This window comes from Carassius auratus, chromosome 41, assembly GCF_003368295.1.
Source record: "Carassius auratus strain Wakin chromosome 41, ASM336829v1, whole genome shotgun sequence".
Taxonomy (NCBI): Eukaryota; Metazoa; Chordata; class Actinopteri; order Cypriniformes; family Cyprinidae; genus Carassius; species Carassius auratus.
Window position 1 is genome coordinate 16,541,701 of NC_039283.1, and position 19,932 is coordinate 16,561,632.

General features: G+C 36.8%; 2 protein-coding genes and 1 pseudogene across 6 annotated transcripts in view; all 3 read left to right on the plus strand.

Annotated features, from left to right (window-relative positions):
* Positions 1–19,314, plus strand: part of LOC113060229 (pre-B-cell leukemia transcription factor-interacting protein 1-like) — a 55,242-nt gene extending 35,928 nt beyond the window's left edge. Inside the window, exons 1-10 of one of the 5 annotated variants that reach the window (XM_026229140.1) lie at positions 9,865–10,010; positions 11,555–11,643; positions 12,076–12,285; positions 12,417–12,690; positions 13,556–13,783; positions 14,387–14,410; positions 15,598–15,641; positions 15,743–15,859; positions 16,129–16,396; positions 16,682–19,314. In XM_026229140.1, the coding sequence (XP_026084925.1) occupies positions 11,581–11,643; positions 12,076–12,285; positions 12,417–12,690; positions 13,556–13,783; positions 14,387–14,410; positions 15,598–15,641; positions 15,743–15,859; positions 16,129–16,396; positions 16,682–18,042 (2,589 nt within the window). In that variant the 5' untranslated portion in view covers positions 9,865–10,010; positions 11,555–11,580 and the 3' untranslated portion in view covers positions 18,043–19,314. Of the gene's footprint in view, positions 1–9,864; positions 10,011–11,554; positions 11,644–12,075; positions 12,286–12,416; positions 12,691–13,555; positions 13,784–14,386; positions 14,411–15,597; positions 15,642–15,742; positions 15,860–16,128; positions 16,397–16,681 lie in introns of those variants that run through there. The other 4 variants (XM_026229143.1, XM_026229142.1, XM_026229147.1 and 1 more) reach the window with 4 other exon arrangements.
* Positions 789–6,521, plus strand: LOC113059468 (SHC-transforming protein 1-like; annotated as a pseudogene).
* Positions 7,434–8,816, plus strand: LOC113060235 (lens epithelial cell protein LEP503-like). Its single transcript, XM_026229158.1, has 2 exons — positions 7,434–8,055; positions 8,590–8,816. Exon 1 carries the CDS (start codon positions 7,857–7,859, stop codon positions 8,046–8,048), a length of 192 nt encoding a protein of 63 aa, XP_026084943.1. The 5' UTR covers positions 7,434–7,856; the 3' UTR covers positions 8,049–8,055; positions 8,590–8,816.
* Positions 19,315–19,932: the final 618 nt, after the last annotated feature.

The window sequence follows — 19,932 nt, forward strand, 5'->3', positions numbered from 1 at the left end:
TGATTGCATTCACTGCAAGGACCTTGATAGTGTACTGAAGACAACATGCCAGCAGAAGGAATGTGCAAAACTACCGTATTTTCAAAATCAGTTAGTTGGTCGGTTGCCTAGTCTGTCTAAATTCGTTCAATTAAATATTATATTAAAATTATAGTTAAATTGTAAGTTAATTCTGATTAATAATGCAATTTAAGTATTTATTAATAAATATAATATAAAATCTTAAATTTTGTTATTAATATTTAATAACAATTATTGATTAATAGATATAACATTTTAGAATATATATATATAAAATATATATATATAAAATGCAAAATTGAAAACAGTAATTGAATAATTAGAACTCAGTTACTAATTTAATTAGAAATTAATAATTTAAATGTGTACATACTAATTATTTATTTAATGATTATATATAATATATTTAATTATTGATTTAAATTAATTTGATTTAATATTAAATATAAATACATTTGCACTTTATGCTATTATTATTAAATATGTACATATCGTTAATCAGTCGGTTGATGGATGAAACCCTACTACATACATTTCTTTTCCTCATATTCGTCTTACTCTTGCTTCTATCAGCTTTACTCTCATTCTGTCATTTCTTTCTCATTTGTCTTCTTCATCTGTCCTGCTGTCAGTAGTCATCTGTTCTTTCCCCCTACTGTTTCCTCTTCTGTTTCCTGCCCTTTAGTCAATAGACACCCTCAGCTAAAAGACTTGCTTTCTTCTGCTTGTCCCTTTGTTCTTTGTGTCTACTCTCTAATTTCTCTTAATGTTCCCCTGTTCATTCTTCCTTTCTTCTTCTCCATCCCTTTCTTTCTGTTTCTCCCCAGGACACAGCAGAGTATGTTGCCTACGTCGCCAAAGACCCCGTCAATCAGAGAGGTAAAGATATGCCTCGACACTTTCACATTGAGTTCTTTCATATACACAAGTGAATTTTTAAATTACTGGTTTATTTGATGTTGAATACGAAATTACTTGGTTGTATGTAGCATTATTTGTTATGGCTTTAAAGGAATCATTTACCCGAAAGATTTGGAATGACATGATGTTTCATTTTTGGGTGAACTATCACTTTAAGGAAAATCTTGTTCTTGGCCATGACTGATGTCTTGATATTCAATATCTGATATTTGGTAGCATGTCATATCCTGGAGTGCTCAGAGGGCTTGGCTCAGGAGGTCATCAGCACCATCGGCCAGGCTTTTTGAACTCCGCTTTAAACAGTACCTGAAGAACCCCCCCCAAAGTGGTTACCCCTCATGACCGGTATGTGCCTGTTCAAACAAGTGCTGCAAACATTTACATTTATGTCAGTGGTGTTTACATGAGTGTTTGTGCATTGTTAATGATGGCACCTTCGTAGGTTCTTTAGACACCCCCTTAATATCCTGTATGTCTATTTACAGCATGTGTTTAAGGTGCTGAAACACATGACTGTGGCTATTTGCACTGCGTACCCACATCGTATTACTAATGAGTACTATTGCCTTATTTCTATATAAAATATCTAAAAAGATGACTGATAATCCAAATATCCTTTATATTTTACATGCATTCTATGAAAACAAGTATTATTTTATGCAATGTTGCTTTTCAGGAACAGTGATGTTATTCTTAGCTAAAAAATATTTTGTTTACTTAAATAAAGCTGAAATAGAATATAAATATAGATAAAAAAATTAAATGAACTGTTGCATTGGCAACTAATGGAAATAGGTTTAAGGTACTAAAATTACCGTTAAAAACTGAAACAAGAATTAAAGCTAAATAGAAGTATAATGCATCTAATAAAAATGACAAAAGCTAAAATGTAAATGTATAAGATATAAATAAGGCTAAATCAGCACTGCTCAAGAAATGTGCAGATTTAAGGATTTAAAAAGATCAAAAAGGCTCATTAAAAACTTATTTTTGGAGCATATTATATTTGTTTATTGTTCCTACTTCCTTTTTATTGAGTGTGTGTCTATTCCTGCTGGTATCAGAATGAAACGATACATCATGTCATCACTCAAACAGCATCTCTATATAATAATATTATCTTTACCTTTAGGATGGCTCCTTTCGATGGGTTGGCCTGGGAGGAAGAGGAAGAGGACCTGCCTCCTCCTCAAGACTTTCCGTATTACAATAACTTCCCCGGTAAACAGGCTCCCATTGGAGGCTTGGTTGACATGAGGACCCGTCCTGGACACAGTACAGGAGCCACGCTGGTGAGACACACGTCTGCACAAGCTTGTGTTCGTTAACATTGATGTATGGGGATTTTAAGTCTTTTGAATTCATTCATGACCACAAAGTTTTGTTCACTGAATCTTTTTGCGTGTTATTAGTGAATCATTTTAGTGAATTTGGTTCGTTAAAAAGAACAGATTCATTCAAAGCCAAAATAAGTCTTGAAAATAAGTCCTTTATAACAATTTGTGTGGATGGAAATTTATAAAGCGATCTCAGCAAGGGTTTAAGAATCATAAGCATTTTTCTTGCGAATGGCAATAAAGCAGATCTTTAATTTTCCTCCATTGTGTAAGCATGAGTAAGCATTTGTCAAGCTCTACCGTAAAGAAACAAAAAACACTTGGATTTGATTAAAGTTTGTAATAAAAGACACCAAGTCTGCATTTATATGATAAAAGTACTGTAATATTGTGAAATATTATTTCAGTTTAAATTAATCCTTTAATATATTGTAAAGCATGGTGAATTTTGCAGAATTTTCAGCAGCCATTATTCCAGTCTAAAGTGTCACATGATCCTTCAGAAGTCTTTCTAAAATGCTGATTTAGTTCTCACTAAACATCTTTTTATTATTAACAATGGTAGAACATTTTTGCTGCTCAATATTTTTTATGGAAACCATGAGACCCTACCATTCAAAGGTTTCTGATAAGTACAGTTAATATATAATATGATATAATATAATATAATATAATATAATATAATATAATATAATATATAATTTTTGTTGTTGTATTAAATGCTATTGGCTCATGTTATGGTCAGTCTTCACAGGCTGGAAAAGCCACCAGTGCACTTGAGCTCACCGTCTTCAAAAAACAGAGACTTTAGTGTACAAGAAATGTGATTCAGTGTATAAAAGTGAATTATTATGTTTAATTCACTTAAAAGATTAATTTACAAACACTGATTAGTTAAATAACAAAACTCCACTGGTTAATATATGCATCAGCACTTTAATTCACTGTCTCTCCTCAGCCCTTTGGACAGCCCAGCCAGAACGATATTCACAAGCAGCCTCTTCCTCCTCTTCCAGGTCAGGTTTGCACAAACACACATGCTTCACACTAATAATCCCTGCCCTGTTCCTTTCATAGTGCCACATAGTATTTGTCAGTCTTATATTATCGCACTTCCCTTCATTTCATTTTGCTCTCAGCTGAGCCTGTCATTCTGCAGAGTGAGTCAGCAGTGTTTCTGTCACTGTTCAATGCTCTCTGTTGGAAGCTGCCCAAACCTATTACACAGCTCCTTTGATGGGTGGCTTCTGGATCGCTGGATCAGAAAGTCAAAGCTTAAGCGCACTCACCTGAAGGTTAACTCACTTTAACCTCACAGTCGTCCTCTCTTTTCTCTTTCTCCCTTTCAGTGGGTGTTAAGGAGGGAGGCTTGTTTGATGACCCCTCATACGTCAATATTGATAAATCCCGCCTCCCAGCGCCAGCAGCCAATGGGAATGCTACCAGAGATGTATTTGATATGAGTGAGTAACTAATGCTTGGAAAAATGTATGGATTTATAATGCGTGTCTTGATATTCATATATTTATTCAAAAACGGCTAAAAATTGTGATTTTACGTTTTTCCTTAATCCATGTAAAAATCATGATAATTAAAGCAATTACTTCTTAAAATGTTTATTCATATTCATTAATATAATAGTATCATAGTTTTTTATTATTTAAAATTATTATAATTCTTTGATGAAAAAAAAAAGTTTAATTAGTATTAGTAGTTGTAGAATAACTAAGTGTAAATTCTCTAGAGATGCACCAATATCATGCTCTCTGTCCTTTAGAGCCATTTGATGCTGCTTTAGTCATGTCGGGAACAGTGGCGCCCCCTCTGGCTGAGCAGCTACAAAACGAGCCCTGGTTCCACGGTCCTATAAGCCGCAGGCAGGCCGAAAGACTCCTGACCAAGGATGGAGACTTCCTGGTGCGGGAGTCAAACACCACACCAGGCCAGTACGTCCTCACTGGACAGCAGGGCGGTCAATCGAAACACCTGCTTCTGGTGGATCCAGAGGGAGTGGTGAGTAATGTGATGAAATCTACCTTTTGTCCTTATTAAAACATTATAGAATTCCATAGCATGTTAATACAATTCTTTAACGTCTGTTCTCTTCCTTTCATAGGTGCGCACCAAAGACCACCGCTTCGAGAGCGTCAGTCACTTGATCAGCTATCACAAGGACAACCGGCTGCCAATCATCTCGGCAGGAAGTGAGGTGTGTCTGCAGCAGCCAGTCGATCGCCGTGCTTAAACAAAAAACAAAAAAAGGCAGATCTTTCTCCACCACACATTTAAGAGAAACAAACTCCTCTATTTCCTGCTATTTTTGCCAGACTCTATTAGAGAAAAGCATTTTATTTTCTTCTTTTTTTATCCGTTGGGAGTGTAAGATAATCATATCTTCACAGAAACAAAGAATTTTGTACCGCATCAATTACCGGCCATGAAATTACCAAGCGATGCAATCATTCTACTCGAGGACAAACGGTCACGTCGCTTGAAATAAGCGATTATAAAAAGCCAAACTATGAATGGATCATGTCCCAAACACGACTTCATGTCTCAAATTATTCTTCGAGTCGAGAGTTGATGTGAATGCACTAAAATTGCAGAACCTTTGAAGCACTCTAAAGATTCACATCTCGTGCAATGGGCGAAATCCAAAGAGTTTGTCTTCAGAGAGCATTTTGTTGCGGCCGTTTGGAAATCTTGCACTTCCGTGGTGTCCTGACTGCCTGATGAATATGCAAAACTTTAAAGAGAATCCAGAGCTCATTCTCACGATCCCCTTCCGCATCTAATGAATCACATCCAGAATTCCCACCGGAATATCTCTGTTCTCAGTGTTCCCGCCAGGGGATAACACACAGAAATGCCTCTTAATCTCAACCTCACAATACCCTTTATAGAATTCCGAACGTGAGGAATTTTGGTTACTTGGGAAGACCCCTGGACATATGTGAAAGCTTGTGTGGATTTTTCCTTATGCAAATAAGCAGACGCTGTGAGGGACTTAACGCGGCCTGTTATGAGATACAACAAACTAGACTGTGGAAAAAGGGAACATTCCCTTTCCACATAACATCATATATCAGCTTGGGACAAAAGGGACAAGAGAAAAAAAATGAAGTGCAATGAGTGGACATGGGTGCGTAAGCCTGAATAGGACTGAAGGATCGTAGTTTGAGATCAGATTAAAGCCTTTTTATGATGTCATTTTAACTAAGTTTTTATATATTTGTTGCAATGATGTCATCTCGGTCAGCTGACGTCATCATTGGGATGGTTTTAATCTGGGAAATAGAGGTTCTATTTATCTTGTGGATGTCACTTCTGTTCGCATTGACAATCGATTTCTTCAAATATATCGAGTTGTCAGCTGCTTCTGTTTGTCCCGGAGACTTGAGTTACTGGAGAAAGCGTAAGGAGGCTATGGTGTGTGTTACAAAACCTGCGTCCTTTTCAGAGATTCACTATAATCACTTTGCATCTGAACAACATATATAACATATAGGGGACACACCAGCCAAGAAGAGGAAAAGCGCTCCAAATGAATTGTGAACGTGTCTTTGCAGCCGCAAGTGCAGTTTCTGTTGAAGCCACAAACAGGAAACCACGTTTTTCATCTTTGTTTGCTCTGATATTGATCGTGCCTTTTTACCAAACACAGACACACCGATAAAACACAGTCGCCTTTTTGTGATTCTATGGGTAATCATGACACTTTCTTTTCTGGGAAAAAACAACAACAACGGAAAAGATAATCAACTGCAAAAACGACACCAGTTTAGTGAGGCTCAGAACAGGTTTTGGGAAAGCAGTCTTCTGCACATTAATTCTGCTACGCTGTTTTTACTGTGCTTAGTTTAGTGCTGGTCTGTGGGTTAAATAAAACTGCTTAGTATCGTGTTATGTTGCTTCAACTTCAGTATGTGAATAAACACCTTTTATCTGTCATTTAGTAACCAACATTAGCTGCCCTGCAAGAGAACATGTAAATAAGCTTTGCCTATGCTAATAGCTGTCTAAAACCAGTCATTCACTGTGTGGATCTGTGTCTAATGTATCTGTTGGGAATTTGTAAACTCGCAGGAAAAAACATGAAGGTGTAAGATTTGACATGCTCTCCTGAAGACAACGCAGTAGCATTGTTTTTAATCACACAAATCTATGTAAATTGAGGATTCACTTAGTCAGATGTGCAAAGAACTTATCTGGATACTTTATCAATTTGAGATGGGCAACTTTTTAATTTTTAATCTTTTTAATAGATGTCACTTTTGGACTTTGAGTCAGTGGTCAACATTCATTCCACATTATGAATCCAGATGGATCCCAGCCGCAAATGTAGAGATGGTCCTCACTGCAGTACGCAAAATCCAGATCCTCCCACCTTACATATCCCTAAACCCACCCGTCTCCACCCCCTGATCCCTAAACCCACCCGTCTCCACCCCCTAGATTTGGATCCAACCACGCCCCCTGGATCTTGTGTTCTGCAGTGTGGGGCTACTGCAACTGTATGTGACCAGCCTTCACGCTTATGTGAATTTTATTCAAATTAATGCATTGAATGTTTTTTTTTTTTTTTTTTCATTTGCCGTCAGACTTTTTATGTGCTCATAGCACCACGGATCTGGTCACTAACTGACAAATGGTGATTAAAGAAAGTGTGTTTATCAGTCTGTGTGCGTGGATGCAAACATACACAGGGCTGGAATAATCTGGCTTTTACAACTTTGACTCGCCACTGAACTGTTTGCTCATTTTCATATTTCACAGCGGCCTTTTGTTGCATGGAAACACTTCCTGTTATTGTGGTAACGGTGTCTATTTTTTGTTGTGGTTGGTTGTTTGCTATTTTCTAAGCCAAAGGCATTTTATTCTTCTTTGCCTATATAAATGTTACTTTCTCTTTTTTTTTTTCTTTTTTTTTTTTATACATGTTTTTGAATATTTTAATAATTATTTTCATGTTGTTGTTCTTTGGGGAAAACATAAATGTTTACACCTGTATCAAATGATCGATTACATATATAAATACATATATCATTCACCTTTCTTGGTGTGTTTCATTTCACCTAATGCCTTTTTTTTTTTTTTAGATCAAGATCAAATGTCACATTTCAGAATCTTACTACTGTCTTCTTCTTTAAGATTAATCCATAAATATTTCTTTGTGACACTCGTCACATTATTACAAAGTCTGTATTTATTTGCGCACTTTTTGAGAATATTTTGACAGTCATTCAGGACCTTTCACTGCACAGTAGTGGAATTAGAGGTGAACAATAGGTAGATGAGAGATGTTGTGCTGCCATTGTGTAATAGGAGGTGAACAGTTTGCTGGCATTTTCCAGAGCTGAATGAAACCCATTTTACAGGGGGCACTGGGTCTGTGTATCCCACAACACACAGCAGTCGGTTTGCTCCAGTGTTAAATCTGAAGAGACGTTACGGTTGAAGGAAAAAGTGGAGACCCACAACGCACAGCGGCAAACAAGGACCTGGCCCGCTCTCCTCCAGTTCCTCCCTTCAAGTATCGCTCGCACTCTCCAGTCGACCGTGGAGCGGTGGAGTGAGATGCACCCACAGCGCCCGCTGCCCCAGGCCATGCCCTCCTCAATGGGCCAAAACCTGAGAGATGCAGCTCTGAGGATGGGCCACGGCAGGAAATTGCTGGGAGGGAATGTGGCTTATGGAGTTATCCAGTCTCTTAAAGAGTGCCTCTACTTCCTGCTCTGCTGCTGGTGCATCAAAGAGATGCTGGACTAAGAGAAAGGTAAATAATTGCACACACACACAGTAAAAAAGCAACTGTTTGGTTACCAACATGCTTTCAAAATATCTCCTCTTATGCTCAAGAGAAGAAAAAAACTCACAACTTTGGGATGAATTATCTCTTCATGTGCCAAGGTGACATGTCAAAAGTTTTGTTTAAGGGTTTTAAGTTTTTCATCTTATATTTACATTTTAAAATTGTAGTCATTTTTATTTAATTTTAATTTTAGTCATTTTTAAGCAAACTAATAAAAGTGTTTTTCTAAGCTGTTTGAGGATTAAATGAGATATTAAAGTTGAGCAATACTTAAATGTTAATTGGAATTGATTATTTAAACTTATTGAAACAAAACAAGGGATCAAAAACATTTAGCCTTGACCTTGTAGAAGTGTGCAATAAAGTAATGTGACCATTAGAGGGCGCCCTAGGCAACCGCAAAATAAATATTTTGAAGCATGAATAAATTAGTAGATTTATCGTCAGATGATATTTAAAACCGCTCGACGGTGATATTCATGATGTTTCCTTTTTCAGAGCGTTTGAGCAGGTGGATGATTGATCACAGATGTGTTGATGCTTTGGCCTGAATCCAGATCTCTTCACACACAGGCAGAAACTCGTGCCTCACAAGTCTCTGGCACTCTAGAGCAGGCAGGCGATCACATCCCTGTCGACATGCTGGTGGTATTCAAACATGTTTTAACTGACACCGTTTGAGAAACTTGTGCAATAAATGAAAAAGAAAAAAACATTGTCTAATTCTTTTTAAATAACTAAAAGGTCACGAGAGTTTTTAAATGGCTTAAAATTTAGGGTATGGCTACAAACTATGACTGTAAAATGTAGGGCTAATAGTTTATATGTAAAGACACTATTAGTAATATCTTAAAGTAGGCCTACTTATGTGAATACAGATAAAGTATGCCATATGCTTATTTGAATACTGTACATAAGCATTTTACCCAAATGTATTCACAATGGGTTCTAATACATGTTGAAAAAGTAGCATATCAGATGCTCTATGCAAATAAACAGCCTATTGTAAACTGAGGCATTACACTACATTACACAGTCACTTATCTGTAGTTTCTGAAAAGAAAAGAAAAAGGTAGGTCAAGCTTGCTCATGCAAAACTCTTCACCGCAATGCTAGTGTGTTTTGGGTGCTTGATATGGCCTTTAAACCCAAGTCAAAAAGTGATATAAGCGTGGCCACAGTGAAACTGGAATCCCTTTCAAAAGTGTAATCTATTTTTATAGATGATAACTATAAAAATATTGTGAGGCTTTTTTTTTTTTTTTTTTAATAAGAACAGTTTATAAGGTTCTTAAGACGCATAAGTAACACAAATCCAAATAAGGATACTATATAAACAAAACCAATTTAAGAGCATTTCAAATATAATTTCCTGTTATTAGGAAAACTTTCATTCTTCAGAGCAATTCAGTGACTCAAAATCATATTTTGTTCCAAACAGCCCTTGAAATTGGTTTTGAGTCTATAAAGAAAATTCAAAATAACATAAAGCACATAAATGATGCTATATCATATATAAGTCTTGCTTGGAAGAAAAGTAATAGAACACTCTATCCATGTTTTACATTAGGCTACTAGATATAAACACCAAGTCTGATATATGCGGATGGAGGTTTGTCGGGATCCTTTCTCATTTGTTTGAGCACACATCTCCTCGTTATCATGTCACCTGTGTTCGTTAGTCAAACACACAAAAAAGTGTGCTTTGAAGGGCGGAAGATAACGTATGCTGTCATTGGTGGAGAACCAGTCTGTGGGCGGGACATTGCTAAACGTCAAGCTTTGATTGGTGGAAAACTTTGGAGACCGAGGGCCTGTCAACAAAACTGCACACTTAAGTTTGCAATTTTGCACAAGACAAGGAGAGCGTGGTGGAAATTGAAGAGTATTTAAGGCGGAAGGTGCTTCAGAGTTTTTAGGTATGGTTCTTTTTAATACTTTTAGAAATTTTTCGTATTTAATCGAATTCAAATCGCCTTTACATGAAACTTGGGGCTTGTGTTTTTCTTCTATATTTCCGGCATGTGCATGAATGTGTGTATATGTAAAGTGCGACTTCGTCATTTGCGTGCAAATTTAATTTTGAACACTCCCATTTCTCAACCGCATCTGCTTAAGACGTGCACAGATGTCCAACATCCGTGTAACATCCAAACACAGAGAACATGCGATGCGTATATGATGCATGGAAGTAATAATTGTGCTGATATTCGTATGACGTTTAGATGTGTCCTTGTATGGACATTTTCTGTTGGAAGAGGAGATGGAAGAGATAAAACTGACAGAGGACCTAGCTTTTCATTTAAAACGGTGTGGGTTTATCTGGTTTAATAGTTCACAAAGTAATCTTAGCTTACCCCTAAAATACCAAATAACAAATATAAAATATTTGTTGTTGCTTCTGTAAAATAATCACTAATTTTATTATCGTATATAATATGATAATTTTCTCTAAAATATTTTTTTTATTATTTAAAATATTAAACATCAGTATTTTCATTATCTTTTGATAATACCAGTTCAGTAAGGTGCACTTTGTGCTTCTTTCCGTGCTATTTTTAGCTGTTATCCATTTTCTATATCCTCAACAACTCTCATGGCTACATTCAAAAAAACTCTCATGGGAGCCACATTATTAGCAGACCCAAATTACTGCGAAAGGAAAAAGATCCTTATTAAAGAGTGAAGTGTGTCACAAAGTGGCACTTCGATGATTAGGCCTCTTTCATTTTAGAAATTGTCATGGAAGATTCACCATTTGGCTTAACGGGATCCCGTTCTTGCTTTGTTTATCGCAGATCTATTTAATATACAGATCTACTTAGAATTCAAAAGATTTAGCACAAATGGAAGAATGTTTGAAGAAGGTGCTGTAATCCATTGAAATGGCTGTTCGTCTTTGACCCACTTGGAGAAGTCGCTCACGTCTGTCTTGGTTTTCTGGTAGTGAGCAGTAGGTCCATTGCTTTGTTTTTTTCACTGTTTTCAGTATGTGTATAACTCCACCATTCTCCTCTTGCATTTAGGACTGTTTCACTTGACATCCTTAGTAACACCGTTCTTTGCCAAAATATTTGCCAGCCAGGGAACCGTTGTTGTAACCAATGGAGCAACACAAGGATAATACTAATGAAGTGAAAAACACTTTCACCGCAGCTCCAGCTTTTCACTCTCTCTCTTTTCCACTAGTAGAGGCCTGTAGTGCAGAGACCGTCCTCACTGAACTCTCTCACCACTCTCTCCATTATATAAACTTGTCCTTTCATTAAAAAGAAATGTATTATGTGTACAGTGTATGCTAACACAGTAGTTTTCTACATGCTTAGGGTCCTTTACATATCCTTTACGTCTCATGCAATGAAACTCATCCACAATACAATTGGTTCTAAATTTTACTGTATTTTTCTGTTGATTTGTCACTGAACTGGAACTGGTGACTTTCTGAAGTGGTCATGTTTTTCAGTTGCTGGACGGAGCCACTAGGGGGCAATGTCTGAAAACAGCAACAGTGCCAATGGAAGCAGCTGGACTCTTCTTACCTCAGAGATGAAGGTGTGTGTCAGGGTCAAAGGCCAGGATGACAGTCTCTGGTTTGAAAATAATCATGTTATTGCATGCATAGACTGATACAAGCGTCAATGACGTTGCATCCAGGCATTTTATATATGTGTGTCTATAAATGTATATGTGTGAAAATTTAAATTCATACATGCAGTGACTTGAATACACATCTTCTGTTTATATAGATGCAGTATTTACGTAATATAGTTTATGGAAGCATAGTATTTATGTAGTGTAATCAATAACTCATGATATTTCTAAATAATATGAATAGTACTGTGCACTCATACTGTGGGTACTATGTAATTACTTGATGTGCTGGTATCATAATGTATCATAAAGAACAACGCAAGGTAAGTGTGGTAAAACTTCCCAAAAACATACTTCTTTTATTAATTGGAATCTTTCACTTTCCGTGTGCAGGTGTCTGGAGTTGAGAATGTGGGTCAAGTAGCTGAAGGTCTTAATATGGAGGAGCAGCTCTCAAAAGCACCTGAGCCCTCACCGGAGGCCCACGGTGACCTAGAGAAGCACTCCTCTGAAGCATCTGCTCACCAGCCGACAGAGACATCCTCGCTGTTACAGTCTGACCCCGCTCTCACCCATGGGTCAGAGCCTCCAGAGCTCTCTCAGGTGTCCTTCCTCGAATAAATGCTTTAAATGTTCTAAAATCCTGTTGGCCATAACAAAAAGAAAAAAATCATCCTGTTTTTCTTGTTCCTTTAGTGTAAAATAGTAACTAAATCTAGCAAAATATTAACCAGGTGACGTCTCCGGAGACCAGTGAGGGTCGGGCGCAGCTGAATGCAGCACATGTGAGAGAAGAGCCCAGCTCTGTCAGCTCCTGGACCCCTGACCACGGGGATCAAGGCCACTCACAGAGCCCAGTTTCTCCCAGCGCTGATGGCGAATCATTCTCTGACTCATACGCTCACATAAGTCCTACCTCGGGATCAAGTCCACTTCCTGCTTCAGTTTATCAGGAAAGAGACTGGTCTAAATCAGATGAGGACTCTCTGAGAAAAACCATAAATGATGGTGAGAGACTGTACATACTTGTTCCTCTCTGTATTTATAATCTATTTTGTGATTATTTGATTTAGTTTTTAATACTTGTTGCTTGCTTCTATGTTTTATGTACTGTATATACTTTTAAAGTGGTGGTCAAAACAGAGCATAACTGCAGTTGGCAGATCTGTTCTGGAATAATGATGGATTTGCATGATGACTGGTGGCAGCTTGATTTCTGTATATTATTCTTTATTTATATACTATAAAGCGTGTGCTCTGATTACATGTCAGATGCATCATTCTCTCAGTTTTTCGCTCTCTTTCTTAAGATGAACACGTGCTTGTACCTGCATCCTGAAAAAACTACAGATTGTATTCTGTTTTTTTCCCAAATCTTTTTGAAATTATATAAGATGGTGTGTCAGTGTTTGTCTTTATAAAATTTGTGCACTTTATGTAATTTGAAGAAAGGAATGAGGCTGCAGCAAAATCGTAGTAAGACTTTGGCCGTGGTATTTCAAGTAGCTTGGGTAGCACATCAGCATACATTACAATTCAAAAGTCTAATTTTCTATTGTAATATATTCAACCGTTTTCTATTTTAATATAATTTAAAGTGTCATTTATTCTTGTGATGGCAAAGTCAAATTTTCAGCAATCTTTACTCCAGTCTTCAAGTGTCACGTGATCCTCCAGAAATCATTCTAATATGATTTGTAGCTCAAGAAACATAACACTAGAATCAGAAAACAGTGAACAGTTAATAATATGTTCCAGGGCCAAAAAAAAGCAATGTTTGGATTGTATATTTGTGTACAGATCATGCTTTTTTTATTTTTTTATTGACTTACTGAATATCAACCAATAATCATGTGCCCTTTTTTCTGTGTAGAGTCTAAAGAAGTGTTAGAAACAACCGGGAAGGAGGGGAACGCTTTACGAAAGAGAAAAATCTCCCACCTGGGCTCTTTGGACAAGACCGAGGCAGATGATGATGATGAAGAGGGGGATGAGGAAGATTTTCAACCACCTCAAAGAGAACAGGAAACCGTCTTCTCTTTGAACAAGTGCATCCTTGCAGCTGTAATTCTTCTAGGGCTAGGGACCATTTTCTTCTCTGGTAAGCATGAGGCCCGTTTTCACATTCTTTTTCATTTTAAACAAATCAAATGAAATACAGATTGCTGTATTATTTATATCAAGTACTTAGCACATTCAAACAATTAAATAAATGTATGATTTTAATAATACTTCCTATATTCTTATTTAATTACCATATTCAGCACCAAAAAGTGGGTCTTTTTAAGTTAAAGTGAGATAAGATTTCTCTTATTTAAAATAAATTTGTCATTACAAATAATATACTGTCAGCATAACGGTTTGAGTGAATTTGTAAGATGTTACGTGTATAAAATTGTATCCCATTTTTTTTTCAATTTGATTTCATAAATGGGATCAAGACACTGCTCTTAGGCCGCCGTTATTAGGTTGTCAGTCACTAGAGACGTCTGCGTGAACTACATACTCAGAAATGTGCGATGGAGTTTACCATTTATGAGGATGGTTAGAATTAACTTTTATAAGACTCCTAGACAATCTGATATTGAATATTGCAAGTCATAAAAACGGGGCATGTGACCAAAAGTACCTATGCGGTGGCCCATATCAGAGAGTGAATTTGAATCTGTTCCTGTGTCTGAGACTGAGGTGTATTGTTCCACAGGTATGCTCATGGACCCGGATGGTGGTAGGAAGAGAGAGAGAGAGTGTTTGTGTGTCTGTGTGAGATGGATGGAGCAATGAGATGCTTAAGCTCAAAGTAATTTGCTGGTGAATGGATGCTGCAGATGAAAACATGCATGTGCTTTTGCATATGTGCAGGATATGATCTGGTTCTCAACCTTTTGACCCCTATGCCCCTCATTGTCCACAACAATATTTGAATGGCCTTTCCACTTGCTGGATAAGAATTTTAATAATATATTTTTTTTTTACTCAAAATTTTCTACCTGATAAAATATTTTAGAACTTCAAAGGCAAATCTAGAACAATATGTATTAGTAATATGTATTAAAATTCCCATGACAGATACAGTTAATTAACATGACTTTCGATGTCTAGAAATCATTTTTTTACTCAAACTGTCTCAAATATCCAGAATGTCCAAGAATGTGGAAACAGTGTTAGGTTGAGACAATTTTTTTTTCTTTTCTCTTTTCTGTACTTAAAATGAAATTCAACCAAAAATCTAATTTTGTCATTTACCCTCAAGTCATCCTCAAACCTGTATGAATTTCTATGAAGATATTTTGAAGAATGTGGGTAACCAAACAGTTTCTGGTCCCTATTGAAAAAACATCATGGAAGTCAATGGCGACCAGAAACTCTTTGGTTACTTACAATCATCAAAATATCTTCTTTTGTGTTCAACAGAAGACAGAAATTCATGCAGGTTTGGAACAACTTGTGGGTGAGTAAATGATGACAGAATCTTAATTTTGGGGGGAAATTGAGAGTTGCAGTTATCTGGGCACTGGTTAAATTGTGCTTTCATGTTGTACAATAACTCATGACAGTTGCATTTGAAATTGTTTGTGCATCCTGTTTAATTTCCTGTGATCTCAAGTGGATGCATAACCACTCTGAATAACTGGAAGACTGAAAGACTATATCAGTTAGTTACATGAATAATGCATACATTTAGAAAATGAATCGAAAACATTTACTGTAGATTAATGTACAGATTTAATTCAATACATTGCATGTTATAAATAAGCCACTGCTTGAACCGCATGCTTTTTGTGTGATCCTTCAGTCCCTAACTACTTTCTCATCTTCATCACATTGGCCATTGTTGCTTTTTACTGATCAATATGGGATTGTGATTCTGGTTATGTTGCTTGATTTGCTTGATCTTCTGCGTTTTCTTCTCAGAATCAGACATGGATGTTAGAGAGTTGAAGGAGCCAACAAATCAGGTCCGTTCATCTGCTATTCATTTTTTATGTGACGTTACAGACCTACACATTATATTTTAGTTCGTATTCTATCATCTGTTGATCATTTATGTGTGTGATAGGAGTGGCTGAATCCTGAGGTCTCCAAAGACATGCCTGCTGGTTTTCAGCCTCCAGATATTTTAAGCAAACAGGCAAAGGAAGATCAGCACGTATTGTTACTACAGGCACAGCTTCAGGTACAGAATCTGTGTTAAATGAAGTCCAAATGAGTGCAACAGAATTACAAGTAAACAGGCTCCACATGTAAATGACCTTTTATACTGTTCCTCAAGGTTTCTAGGACCAAAAACTCTTGTTGTAATTTACTTTTGGATGACTGTTATATTCAATAAGGCTATTTCTGTAATACATTATTCTCTTTTGTATTACAAAGTAGCAGGGACATTTTCAAAGTATGGCCAAATTAAAGCGTTTCAGTCGTTCAATGTTCATTTTTTGCACTCAGCAACATCAAGTTGAACTGAAAGAAGCGCAGTCTCGGGCAGAGGAGGGAGAGAAGGAGCGTGTGAGGAGAGAAGAGCTGGAGAAGGAGTGCGAGAGGATAAAAGGAGAACTAGATCGAGTCCCTGCTCTTCAGAAGGAGCTGGAGCAAGAGAACGAGAGAATGAAAGAAGAAAGTGTGAGAGCAAAGAAAGAGCTGGAGGCCGTGCCATTGCTTCAGAGAGAACTGGAGCATCTGAAAGTTAAAGTTTCACAGCTCACACAGAGCACAGGTGCAGTGAACACACATGCACACACGCTGACAGCAGTGATTCATCAATGAAACACATGTATTCTATCTATTTTTTTTGTATTATTATAAAAAATAAAAAACCATAACAGATGAAAGCCTAGTAGCATTTGTATCTCTTTAACTTAACTTGTTTTAAAATACAGAGCATTATGAAAATCAAATTAAGTCATGAAATGGAAAGATAATTTTTGATTGTTTTCTCTGCTTTAAAAAATGTTTTTTATGAAATAAATTAAAAAAAATAAGCTTGCATCTTTTTTCTCAGCAGAATCTGTGCACCCCATAGCAGCCTCTTGGACGCCCTCTGCTGGAGACAAAAGAGATGTACCACCGATTGAAAGACAAGACACGAAGCCCAGGAAGACTGGGGGCAAAAAGAGTGAGGGAAAGGGAGACCAAGAATGGAACAAGAAGAAAAGTGGAAAAAAGGAAGACGACAAGGAAAGGAAGGAGAGAGTGACTGAGGGAGAACATGCTAAGGAACAGAAGGAGAGGAAAAATGATAAAAGCCACCAAGAGGCAGGTAAAGCAGGCAAGAGAAAAGAGTGGGAAAAGGACAAAGAACGAGATGATGCTAAAATGAGGAAAGAAAGTAAAGATTTTAAGGGGTGGGGGGAAAAACAAGAATCGAAGGAAGATAAAAAGTGGCAGAAAGACAAACATGTAGGACAGGATGAGAAGAAGGGAAACGAACAGAACTGGAAGGATACTGGGAACAAGAAAGTGAAAGAGGAAAAAGAATGGAAGCAGAGAGGGGAGCGGAAAGAGAACAAAGACTGGAAAAGTGAGAAACCGAGTAACGGGAATGACCATAAAGAATGGAAAGAGAAAAGGAAGGATGAATGGAAAGGTGAAAAGGAGTGGAGAAAGGAAAAGAGTGATGGAAAGCACAGCGATAAAACAGAGAAAAAATGGAAAGGAGACAAAGACTTTCCAAAAGAGTATGATGGAAAAGAAATGGAGGGAAAGCACTGGCGAGGGAAACAAAGAGAGTCAAGAGATGGAATAAAGGAGGAGAAAAAAAAGAAGGCGTACAACCATAAAAATGAGGGGAAACATAGCTCCAATGAAAAGGAAAAACAACATAAGGAGAGACGTGGCCACAGACCACCAGACGAGACCGCCTCCCATCACCATAACGACCGTGAAAACTACTGGACCAAACAGAGAGAGCGCATTCAGCACTATACCGGCCAGCGGGAGACATGCAGCGGTGTGACCGACTGCGCTCGAGTCGAGGGACTCTCTCCCGTCAGCCTGCGGGACTTCCAGACCCTTCTCCAGTCCTACCTGAACAAGCTCCAGGATCAGGACCAGACCTCCAGAAAAGAAGAGCTCCGCAAGCTGGTGCAGGAGTTCTTCACCGATGGAGTGTTCGCTCATGATCGGATGCCGTTCAGGGAGTTTGTGGAAGATGTGGAAGACATCTTAGAGGACATGGCTGAAGGAGAAGACAGCGACAGTGAGGGAGAGGGAGAGGGAGAGGAGAGCGAGGAAGACGACGACGATGATGAGATGGATGAATTTGAAAGAGAGGCAATGGAGAAGTTTTCACTTCCAGAAGAAGTGAAGAAGGTTGAGCGGAAGGGAGAGCAGAAAAAAGACCGCGGAAGAGTGAAAAGTTGAAGGCTTGTTGAACAGTCAGGCCTGATTTCTAAAGAGCGTATTCATTTTGAGTAGTACAGCTTTGCTTTTTCTTTTGAATGATAAAATTCTAACTGTTAAAACTCATTGATGGTTTCCTTCTTAAAATAGCTGTTTTTGCTTATTTTGCATTCATATTTAAGAATGTTATACACCATCAAATAAAGTCGCCTGTTCTGTCAGTTAAAGATCTGGGGTTGGATTCATGAAATGTTCTTAAGAATAAAATCCTTAACTCAAATTTTCTTTCTTCTTGGCAAGAATTCTTAATATATATATTTTTTAAGTATTTTCTTTAAAAGAAAAGCTGACAAAGAATTAACATTTCTGAAAAACAATTCTAAATGACCTCTTAGACTACATAGATGATTAATAAATTAATTGGACCATTATGATGTTAAGATATACGTGTTACAACACTATAATACTAGCTAAATATAATGCATATTAATACTAGTTATTATAGTGTAGCCTACATGTAGGTTTGTTCCAGATAGAAATACTGTAGTCTATCAGTGGAGAAAGGGTCATAAACCCCTCATAGTGATGACAGAAGTTGCCTGCTATTAGACTAAACAGTTAGAAGATATGAATGAATACATTTACTTTTTAGATTACCGAGTATGAAATAATTTGCTGTAATAGAAGACAAATTTAACCTCTGTAGGTTAGAATACAATCCGCAAGTCAAACTATTTTGTCATTGTTATTTTAGTCTTAAAATATTCCTAAAAAGGAAATAAATGCGTTCTTAAGATATTTATTTTTTATTATTATTTTAAATAAATTCTCTTAAACTTATTTATCCTACAAATGTTCTTAATTTAGTTTTCTTAAGAAGGTATTCATAAGTCTGGCACCACGATACATGTTGACAGAACAATGACAAGAACTGAAGGAAACTAATCTAATGTTATGACACATTAGTTTGTGCAAATCTCGCACAAAAGTAATATTTGTGTGGGAATATTCTAACTATGTGCATTTTAATATCATACTTATACACTGTACAGATATTGAATAGAATGTAGGAGTTTATTAATGTTTAATTTTTGTGATGCTCTGCTTTTTTTCTTTGCTTTTTTCCAAATCTTTAAATTATTTTCTTTGTCTTTAAGGTTAGGACTCCTTGTTTGGGAATTTCACTAGTATTTATAACATTTTATGGAGGATATAATTGGTTAATAACATGACCACTAAATTGTAACTAAAAATGCAATACTGATAATGTAATAAAGTAATTTGCTTTTTTGTTATTGTTGTTGATTGTTAATCGCTGACATTCATGTGGTTGTGGTTATGGTAGTGGGTAAGGCTCATACTGTGGAACTTTTCACAGAATAAACAGGATGTGTTGCTTGTTTGCTCAAAGATTTGTGCAATTTTAGGAAAACTTTTTTGGAATTCTATCACTGCAATGCAGTTCATCATCTCTTCATCACAACATCACTTGTAGTTCCTGATAAGAAAGAAATTGTAAAACAGAAAAGTTTTCTCGGTTCCACCTGTGCTGCACTTTATTTGATTTTGACCTGAATATCTCAAATTAACTCATTGAAATGTTTGCTTTTTTGTTTGCACGTACAGCAGTTTACGTCAGAACTTTATTAAGCATGATTAAACTGTAAAAGACATTTAATTTAATAAAGCAACTCATAGAGAGCACAGAAAAATCAGCACAAAAATTATCCTTGTTTTTAATAGTACATATTTTATGAGTATTAATTCTGAAGGAATTCACAAAACACAAGAAATTCTCACAGAAATCTGTCCTGATATCCTCATTGAATATATGGAGTATTTTACCTATTCTCCTTCAGTTATTTTGATGTAACAGTTAAAAAAAATCCTATTTAAGTATCATTAAGGAAT